Here is a 10,710-nt window from a genome sequence, read left to right as displayed (position 1 = left end):
GGGAGAAGCAGCTCTGGCAGGGCTGGAGACCAAGGGATACAAGGCCCTCCTGACCCCTGCTTAACGTGCAGCCCAGCGCCAGTTGCAATGCACAAGCACAGAACGTGCTCCGGCCGGCTGTCTCTTCTCAGCGACTGAGGCCGGCCAGCCCCACCCAAGGTGGTGGCAGCAGCAGCAGCGGCAGCGGCAGAAGCAGCAGCAGCAGCAGCATGCACATCTGGAGCTCATTAGACACCCTGGCCATTGGCCAAGGCCCAAAGCAGCCTGAGCAGGGAGCAAGCCAACTGCAAAACAAGATGTACTCCAGACATCTGGAGGAGCTGGGAGAGGTCATGTGAGAGGTCTGGGCGCCCACTCCCTCCCCGGCCCCCATGGAAAGCAGCCCCCTGAAAGCCGCAGCTGCTGCCCGTTCCCAGGAGCTCATGGGAGCAGGGCCAGGATTGCCACCCACCCCCCAGCAGAGGCGCTTTCTTTCTGAGGTTTTTGCAGATGGCCCAGTCTTGGTTCTGTGCCTCCCCCCACCTTGGTACAAGCCAGGCCATTCCTCCGCCCCCCCCTTTCCCACCTGGGGTCTCCTCCCAACCCTGCAGAAACCTTCCTGCCCTTCCGGTGGCTAAAGGGCCATCGCAGAGAGAGAAAACACCCAGCGCTCCGAGCAGCAGCCTTGATGTCCCGCATCTGGGGACTGCAGGCCTCAGGAAAGCTCCCCCACGTACAGGTAGTCCTCAACTTACGACCCCAAGTGAGCCCAAACCTTTCGTTGCTAAGCGAAATATTTGTTAAGTGAGTTTTGCCTCATTTTACGACTCTTCTTGCCACACTTGTTAAGTGAATCAATGCATTTGTTAAGTTAGTAACGTGGTTAAGTGAATCTGGCTTCCCCATTGACTTTGCTGGTCAGAAGGTCACAAAAGTGAATTGCATGACCCAGGGGACACGGAGCCGTCGTAAACGTGAGTGAATGGCCGAGCCTCTGAATTTTGACCCGGCGACCCTGGGAGGCTGCAACGGTTGGGTGAAAAGCGGCTCAAGGTCCCTTTTTTTCAGTGCTGCTATAACTTTGAACAGTCACTTAATGAACCGTCATAACTTGAGGACTACCCGTACTTCTGGGCCTCCCACAGCTGCTCCCCCCTTTCCCAGGCGAAATGCTGACCTGTACTCGGCCCCCCAGCCTTTGACAAAGCTCATCCGGATGGTACACATGCGCGTCAGCTGGTAGACGGCCTCGAAGCCCTGGTTGACCGACTGAGCCAGGAGAGCGGCAAATTCCTGGTTGTTAAATATCTTCAAGTTACACCCTGTGCACAACAGAGAACGGACACAACAAGAGGACCAACATTAGCAGGTTTTCCCCAATAGCATCACCTTGTGTGCCCTTGTGTCCTTCAGCAGCTCACCATAGACAAGACACAACACTGCCGGAGGCCTTCAAGGTTGGTGAAACAGACACACAAAACTCTAGGATTGAAAAAAGAAAGATGAAAGTCTCTTTATTTTCTCCGGCTAAAAAGCAGGCAACCTTCTTTCCTATTAAATAACCAATCAATGTTTACAATGTAAGATTTGTGTAGCTCCAAGATACACGTTAGTATTTGCTCTAGTAGCAGGAAAGGATACTGTACAGATAAATACCAGAGAGCTACGATGTCATAATATATCAATTTGGTAAGTTGCTGGGTTAATAAAACTGTTAAGAGGCCACCTTGGACATCAAACAGAAATCTTAATGATTATGAATTTTAGATATTCACCAAGGTCAGAGGTTATCAGAAGAACAGATAAATTTTTAAATCTTTTATTTTGTAAAAATAAATCAAATCGGTTTTGTGCTTATGTAAATGGAAAGCAAAAATCCATCACATCTGGTGAGTTTCATCTTAGAAATGGCTGGAATAAAGATGTTTTTTTTAAAAAAATGAAGAAGTAGAAGGTTGACGATGTAGGATTTACTTTTATGGAATCTATGCTGGCAAAGGTTAGGGCATTCCTCACTGTGCCTAGTTCTTTTCTCTTAATTGCTTGATTGATCTCTGTAACCAATTTCCATGGAAGAGCTATTAAGCCGACCAACCTATAATTTTGTGATCTCACTACATCCTTTTTAAAAATTGGTGTTGCATTTTCTGATGCATCTGTGCAGTTTTTGCTGCAGCAGTGTAGAAGGTTCAGCAAGATCAACATTGCAGACCATTGTAAGTTGAGGTTTCCCTGTGTAAGTAATCCTGTAAATTAAAATAGATCTTTCTTTGGGGACCGTCCTCCCCTTTGGGGACCCCTTCTTCCTGGACTGGGCTGAAATTAATACGCAATGGGTGGTAAAAATCCCCCGCTGAGCCCCAAGAGCGAAGCAGTCAGTAGAAAATGTCCCAATCTAATTTCTTCCTTTGGCCCCCCCAACCATGGTCTTCATTCAATCTCCCTTCCATACCAGTTTTTTGCACACAGGGCCAGCTGCTTGCTAAAAGGCCTGTAAAAAATAATCAGAGCTCAAAACAGATAGTGCAGGGAAGCCAGAAAATGGAATCGTCAAGCCCAGTCTAATTCTGGCCTTACAAATAACAGTTGGGAGGGACCTCGGAGGACTTCCGGCCCCTGCTCAAGCAGGAGACCCCTAGACCACTCTGGACAAGTGGTTGTCCAATCTTTTCTTAAAAGTCCCCACAACTTCTGAAGGCAATCTCTTCCATTGGTTGATTGCTCTCGCCGTTAAGAAATTCCTCCTTCCTTCTAGGTTGCTTCTCTCCTTGGTGAGTGAGTTTCCACCCGTTGCTTCTTCTCCTGCCCTCAGGTGCTTTGGAGAATAGCTTGACCCCCTCCTCTTCTTTGGGGCAACCCCTTAGATACTGGAACTCCGCCATCATGTCTCCCCGCGTCTTTCTCTTCATTAAACTGGACATACCCAATTCCAGCAACCGTTCCCTATAAGTTTTAGCCTCCAGTCCCCCGATCATCTTTGTCGCTCTTCTCTGCACTCTTTCTACAGTCTCAACGTCTTTTTTACATCATGCTGACCAAAACTGGACGCCGGATGCCAAGTGTGGCCTTACCAAGGCGTTGTAAAGTGGTATTAACACTTCACGTGATCTTGATTCTGTCCCTCTGTTCATGCAGCCTAAGCCTGTCTTGGCTTTTTGGGCCTTGACTGCAGATCAGCAGGTCCTGCCTGCCACTTTCCAGATTTGGTTCTGAAAAGTAACCGGAGCTGCTGATCTGCAATCAAGGCCAGAGTTCCACTGGCATGGAAGAGCAAGAGACACAACATTCCTGGGTACACACGGATGCACAAACACACAGGCAGCCCTTTTGGAAATTAACCACAAAAATGTTTGTGATCACAGTTCATGAGGTCTGGAGCACAAGACTTTCCTCAAATCAGCATTTCTAACACTTTCCTAGCTTTTTAAATCCCAACAGACAACAAGCTTTCAAGTACATTTTCAGTCTTAAGACCAAGTGTGTTAAAATATTCAAGGCAAGCTGTTTCTTATTTCTAAATTGGTAACTCATCAAGCTTTTCACAAATAAAATAAATAAAAAATAAAAAGTAGTGAAAAGTAGAGTTCAACACATAACTTTGAGAAAGAAAAAAGCGTTTCTACTGAACTAAAACTGTTCTATTTATTACTGTTGGGATCTGTAAAATGGTTGAATACAGGCAGACCTTGAGTTACAATGCCAGGTGACCACAGTGCTTGGCAACAGCAATCCAGGCAGTCCCAGTGGCCATGAGGGTCATTAAACAGAAGCAGTGAGAAATCCCTTCTTAATTTAAAATAGTCGCTGAATGAATGGTCATAACTTGAGGACTGCTTTGCTACTTTAATGATCATCATCTAAAGTGTTAATGTCATCTGGAATAGAAATGACTACTTATCTAATTCATCAGCACAGACAACCTCTGACCTTGGGGACTTAACCAAGAAATCCCAAAATTACTTAGTGGCTGAAACTATCTTCTTAAAGTGGAAAGAGATGGCCAGTTCAAACTGAGCTTCCTTCATGGAAGCTGTTCAGATTGGATGTGTGTCATGAAGCCAATAGTAGCATTTGGCCTTTTTAGAGTTCCTTTTTTTTAAAATCCCATTTATATCCCGCCCTTCTCTGAAGACTCAGGGCGGCTTACAATCTAAGAAGCACAAATCAATGTGCTTAGCAATAGCCTTCATTCTATGTATATGCCTGCTTATTAGGGCTTTCGCCCCCCCCCCAAGCGGCATTTTACAAAGTCAGCTTATTGCCCCCAACAATCTGGGTCCTCCTTTTACCTACCTCGGAAGGATGGAAGGCTGAGTCAATCTTGAGCCTGGTGGGACTCGAACCTGCACTAATTGCAGGCAGCTGGTGTTACTTAAGCAGGCATTAGCCCACTGCTTCACCAAGGCTCTTGAGTCCAGCTAACCAAATATTCTAAGGAACATTTTGAGCTATGTCAGAATACAGAGATTAATTGCAAGGAAAAAAAGAAGCAGTGTGTTATGTAGAGGTGAGTGTGTGTGTACATGTGTTGACTGCAGTGCCAATATATCTGAAGGACACCAATTGGATAACTATGGCAAATCTATGAGCTGAAGACTTCAATTCCCAGAATTCCTATCTTCTCTGAATTGAAGTCCACAAGTTCAAAGAAGAGCAACTAAGATGATCAGGGGCCCGGAAACTAAAACATATGAAGAACAACTATGGGATTGGGGTCTGGCTAGTCTAAGGAAAAGAAGAAATAGGGGAGACATGATAGCAGTGTTCCAGTGTCTGAGGGGCTGCCACAAGGCAGAGGGGGCCAGGCACAACTGTCAGGTCAGCAGTCTTCCCCATGATTGTGATTCCTACTAAACCAGACTGAGAGACAATTTAAAGGCTCAGGAACCCTTTGCAGGTGTTATGGCTTAATTAGCTGATTAAATATTTAATTAAGCTGATTAAATATTTCACAATATTCTAATTTTCTGAGATTGTGGATTTGGGGTTTTCATGAGCTGTAAGCCATAATCATCACAATTATGACAAATCACAGCTTGAACTATCTTGCTTTGCATGTAATGAATCTATCTCATATATTAGTTTCCCCTTTTAAGTTGCATTACTGAAATAAATGAACTTTTGCACGATATTCTAATATTTCGAGTTTCACCTGTATTCTCCAAAGCACCTGAAAGCAGGACAAGAAGCAACGGATGGAAACTAGTCAAGGAGAGAAGCAACCTAGAACTAAGGAGAAACTTCCTGACAGTGAGAACAATCAACCAGTGGAACAACCTGCCTCCAGAAGTGGTGAATGCTCCAACACTGGAAGTTTTTAAGAAGAGACTGGACAGCCATTTGCCTGAAATGGTATAGGGTTGCCTGCCTGAGCAGGGGGTTGGACTAGATGACCTCCAAGGTCACTTCCAACTTATTATTATTATTATAACCTCCAAGGTCCCTTCCAGCTCTATTCTATTCTATTCTATTCTATTCTATTCTATTCTATTCTATTCTATTCTATTCTATTCTATTCTATTCTATTCTATTCTATTCCATATTTTCTATTCTATTCTATTCTATTCTATTCTATTCTATTCTATTCTATTCTATTCTATTCTATTCTATTCTATTCTATTCTATTCTATTCTATTCTATTCTATTCTATTCCATTCCATTCCATTCCATTCTATTCTAGTTGTAAAGTTACCAGTGGCCAACCCTGACCTAATCTAACTCCAGTGCATGCAAAAAACCTTCTAATTCTCCATCACATCTACCAACAGAGCTATCAACTAGTTTAGACTGATCCAAAAAGGAGATGAATGCAAATTGTTTTGCAAAATTGGATAAGGTCTTCCAGAAAACCCAAGTTCTTGAAAAGCTGAATCTTGAATCTTGTTTCAACATGCCAGTATAGACTTAAGAACAACACTGCCTCAAATCTCAAGAGGCAACAAATTAGGGGGAGGGGAAGGAAGAGAGAGAGGGAGAATCTCCCATGGAAATCCTGCTGTGGTTCTCAACTGCAGAGACTCACTGCCACAGAGTCCTCTGGGCCAACTCACTGGACAGAAGTGGCAGAGAAAGACATAAAATTCAAAGGGAAACAGAGTCAAAGTGAATTACCTGGTGGTATCTTGCACACGGTAGCTGGGTGCCAGCCATAGCGCTGATTGCAGTTGGGGGACTGGACAAAAATGGCACTGTCACTAAGGCACTCGGCAAAAACTTCCCCTCCAATGTAATACAGCCTCACTCCTCTCCCTAGAAGATGGGTTCAGCATCAGGACAGCCAAGAAGACGAAATTCAATCTCTCTTTGAAAGCCCCCCAGGACTCCTTTGGGTCTCCCTCCCCTCCCTGGCAGCAAGAGGCACGGAAAATCTTTGCATCCTTCTTCCAAAAAGCAACTTGCGTGGTGCTCTGTAACATATTTTGATGGCTAAATGTCTATGGAAATTCTCAGTCATCCAGGTCATGGTTGTCCCAAAGTTGTTTTTCCAAAAGGCAGCTGGACCTTCTTGAAAACATCCAGAAGTTAAGAAGTTTCTTGAATGAGAGCTGAAACATTTTCAAGGAAAAACCAAGAAAATCCAGTTGGCTTTTGAAAAAGCACCTTTGGAATATCTTGATGGCCACGCAGTGAGAAGGCTGGGCTGAATTACCCATCCTGGGTCGCCAAGTAAGTTTCACAGGAGGAGAAATTGGAATCTGGACAGAATTTGACCCACTGCATCCCAGGGATGAGCAGTTTGATGCTTCTCAGGAATTTACGGCTTCAGTTCTCACCAATGGGGCTAAAGGCTGATGGGAAATGTAGCCTTGAAACATTTGGAATGCACCTTCCCTCTGCTGTAGCCACTACCACATGTCTTAGGCCATAAATTGCTTTCTAATAAGTCAGCCCTCTTTTCTGTAGTCTCCAGGAAGAGGCGCTGATGGAAATTCAATTATTTAAAAAGTCCCAAACTGAGGAAATCACTATAGTTGGAATAAAGTTTGTTTGGGGTTTTTTGGATTCTCCAAAGCATGGCAACTAGTTCTATTTAATTCCCTCTGTTCATTGACTCCAAGAAATCGCTGCCTGCTGGGGAAAAAAGTTATGATTTGTTAACGTATCTCAAAAAGAGCACCACTAAGAAATACAACTTTTTCAAAATTGGATAGATTTGATAGATGAATTTGTAAAGTTGTGGCTCTCATCCTGTGGAAGAGTCCAGCTTTCCATTTTTGTTGGTGAGTGAGCCAGATGTAACAAACGGAGTTAAAGAGCGTGCCTGTGTGAAGATCACAGAAAAGTTGATGCCTTCCAAACATTAAGTTTATTATATAAACAAGAAAGATAATAAAACCAGATGGCCTTGTGTAATTAAATATGCAGCATCACTGAGTCAGGAGTGGGGAACTATGGCCCTTTTAGGACCTTGGACTTCAACTCCCAGAATTCCTGAGCCAGCATGGGTCATGAAGTCCACAGGTCCTAAAAGGGCCATAGTTCTCCACCCCTGACTTAAGGCAAGCAAAGAAGCTGTGTGTGTCCTAAAGGCTAAACTCTCCTGGCCAAGTCCCTTTCCAGCCCCCTCCGCCAAAGGCACAGCAATGAAGGCTACCAATGTGCCGCCGGGTGAGCTCCACTGCTGCATTGCGGTTGACATTGGAAAGCAGGCCGAGGCAGAAGCGCTCTGAATTTGAGGGGTCCGTGAAACCATCCACGGTCATTGAGGGCTGAGAAGCGTGGAATGTCTCTCCCACTCGCTGGTTGAGCTCATAATAGGAAATGGAGCACCAGAAGGCTGGTTCACAATAGGTGACTGGCTGGAGATCTGCAAGAAAAAGGTGGAGAGGATTACGTTTGCTTCTTCTCACATGTACAGTTTTGCCAGCTGCTTAAAAATGTGTACAGGTAGTCCTCGGTTTATAAGTATAATGTGTACAGGTAGTCAGAATAACAGAATAGCAGAGTCAGAAGGGTCCTTGGAGATCTTCTAGTCTGATCCCTTGCTCAGGCAGAAAACCCTATAACATTTCAGACAAATGGCTTTCCGTGTCTTCCAGTGATGGAGCATTGACAACTTCTGAAGGCAAGCTGTTCCACTGGTTTATTGTTCTCACTGTTAGGAAATTTCTTCTTAGTTCTAGGTTGCTTCTCTCCTTGATTAGTTTTCATCCATTGTTTCTTGTCCTGCCTTCAGGTGCTTTGGAGAACAAGTTGACCCCCCTCTTCTTTGTGGCAGCCCCTCAAATATTGGAAGACTGATGTCAAGTCACCCCTGGTCCTTCTTTTCACTAGGCTAGACATGCCCAGTTCCTGCAAAGGTTCTTCATATGTTTTAGCTTCCAGTCCCCTAATCATCTTTGATGCTCTTCTTTGCACTCTTTCTAGAGTCTCAGAGATTGGACAACCATTTGTCTGAAATGGTACAGGGCAGAGGTAGGCAACCTTGGCTCATGACTCGTGGACATCAACTCCCAGAATTCCTGAGCCAGCATGGCTCAGCTTGGAAACCTCTCCCTTTTCCCTCAGTGTGGCTGGCTCAGGAATTATGGGAGTTGAAGTCCACGAGTCATAAAAGAGCCAACGTTGCCTACCCCTGGTATAGGGTTTCCTGCTTGAGCAGGGGGCTGGTCTAGAAGACCTCCAAGGTCCCTTTAACTCTTTTCTGTTATTCTGTTAACTAACATAAAGGTATTGTAGCAAAACAGGTAGTAAAATCAGCTGTGACTCACTTAACTGCCTTGCTTAGCAAAGGAAATTCTGGTCCCAATTGAGGTTTTAAGCTGAGGATTGCCTGTATTCCTAGTTCTTCTAAGAGTCTTGTAAGATACAGGAGGAGGAAGAATTCCAGTATAAGCAATGATTTTGCCTATGACATGCTATAGTTCCACAGGCATCCCTCAATCAATGCATGCTCTCCAGGTGACCAAATCATGTCAAATAATAAACCACCATTTTGGGTTTACATTATGCTTTCAAATATAAAATACAGCACTTGGTTTGCAAATTGTAACAGCCAGAAACACACAAATTGTGAGGTCAAAACCAAGTAACCTTCTGGCTTCTTATTAGCTGTGTGCAGATTTTACTAGTCCTGGAAAAGGATGTTCTGAGAAAGTCACAAATGCTGTGCACAGTGGCATGGGAAAGGTGTGTCTATGTGTGTCAGAAAATCAAAAACCACAATAGCACAACCAACCACTCCTTCAGTATGTGCACTATCACATGCAGAAGTAGAGAAGCTTTAGTCACATTGCAGTGGCCACCATTTTGATGTATCTGACCTCTATCCAAAGAAGTGCTGGTCGTTCAACGTCATTCCAAGACATGGAAGGTTACAGCCAGCCGATGATGCAGTTTGGACCTGCTGCAACATTGCAGTGTGACGGTGCATGCCAAGCTTGTCTGAGAATAATTTTTACCAAAGACTTTGGAGATAATTGCTACTAATTAGAATAGACATATAAAAAGGTGGTGGATCAGCCCGGAAGTCCAGCTTTTGCTCCTACCCTGGCCAATAGCAATAGCACTTATATACTGCTTCATAGTGGTTTACAGAGTCAGCATATTTCCCCGTCCCCCCCCAAACAATCTGCGTCTTTATTTGATTGACCTCGGAAGGATGGAAGCCTGATCGAACTCCTGGCAGCCAGCAGAATTAGCCTGCAATACTGCATTCTAACCCCTGCGCCACCAGGGCTCACAACTTTGGGAAGATGAGACCAAGGACCTTCCAGCAAAATCTATGAGTTTTCTGTGCCTGAAGCAAGAGGCAAATGGCTGCTGATGCTATGGAAAGACATTTGATGGCCAGCCACGGATCAGCTTTGTTCTCCATTGGTTGGCGTCATTCTCTTTGAAAGCCATCTATGGTGTCAGCTGACACCATATTTTGGGGTAACGAATTCCTTAGTTTAAGTCTGCATTGTGTGAAGAATGTCAATGCATCTGTTTTGAATCCACCACTCCTAAAATTTCATTGAATGACCCAACATGGGGTTGAAACACTGAAGATGACAACAGCTTCCAGATTTGTCAATAAATGCAACCAAATGCTGGATGAGGCACTTGGACTGCAGTCCCAGAGAGGTCGAGTGGGCAGCACCTCCAAGCCAAGCTGAGTTGAGGGAAACGTTACTTGTGTCGGTGAGCCTCTTGATGTTGACAAGAACGAGCTAAACACCACAAGACATTTGTTACTTAAATCATATTCATGCAAGATTCAAGAGCTGGCTAGTGGCCGCACATCTGTTTTCTCAATCAGGAATCAAAATAGTTTTGGAGAGAATGGGAAATGGTCTCAGAGAGAATTGCTTCCTTAGGATATGTGTGTACACTCATCTTGCCCCAAAGAGACACAGGTGGCAGTACTTCAAGACAAAATGCAACCTGAGAAATTTATTAACTGGGAATGAAAGGGGAATCAGAATGCTAAATTTTGAGATTTTCTTCACAATAGTTCCTAATTAAAGCCATCCTCTTCTGCCGTGCCCTCCTTCTCTCGGCCTTCACCTCCTAGGGAAAAATCAAAGGCCTCCACATCGTGGGATGCTTACCCAGATTACTGTGTGCAGGAGACATTGGATTTGGAGATAAATTTGGAGAACCTGGCGGGGCAAAAGGAAATTCAATTAGTAATTGTGAGACAGAATGTGATTTGGATCACACAATGCACTAATCCAAAGTTTGCATATTGTGATCTGCTGAATAAACCACAGGAATTGTCATCACATGCTAAGCCAAAGCGTTTTG

General features: G+C 44.4%; 2 protein-coding genes across 2 annotated transcripts in view; one reads left to right on the top strand and one right to left on the bottom strand.

Annotated features, from left to right (window-relative positions):
* AAGAB (alpha and gamma adaptin binding protein) overlaps positions 1 to 10,710 on the top strand; it is a 157,560-nt gene that overhangs the window by 37,669 nt on the left and 109,181 nt on the right. The gene's annotated exons all lie outside the window — the stretch shown is intronic.
* Positions 1 to 10,710, bottom strand: part of SMAD3 (SMAD family member 3) — a 65,892-nt gene that overhangs the window by 6,672 nt on the left and 48,510 nt on the right. The window contains exons 5-8 of the mRNA XM_083371588.1: positions 10,515 to 10,565; positions 7,574 to 7,786; positions 6,091 to 6,228; positions 1,157 to 1,301 (exon numbers count right to left, since the gene is read on the bottom strand). Coding sequence (XP_083227714.1) covers positions 1,157 to 1,301; positions 6,091 to 6,228; positions 7,574 to 7,786; positions 10,515 to 10,565 — 547 coding nt within the window. The remainder of the gene's footprint in view (positions 1 to 1,156; positions 1,302 to 6,090; positions 6,229 to 7,573; positions 7,787 to 10,514; positions 10,566 to 10,710) is intronic.

This window comes from Vipera ursinii (genome assembly GCF_947247035.1).
Source record: "Vipera ursinii genome assembly, chromosome: 11".
In the NCBI taxonomy this organism is placed as follows: domain Eukaryota; kingdom Metazoa; phylum Chordata; class Lepidosauria; order Squamata; family Viperidae; genus Vipera; species Vipera ursinii.
Note: the sequence above shows the minus strand (reverse complement) of the source record. Positions and strands in the feature narration are given on the sequence as shown.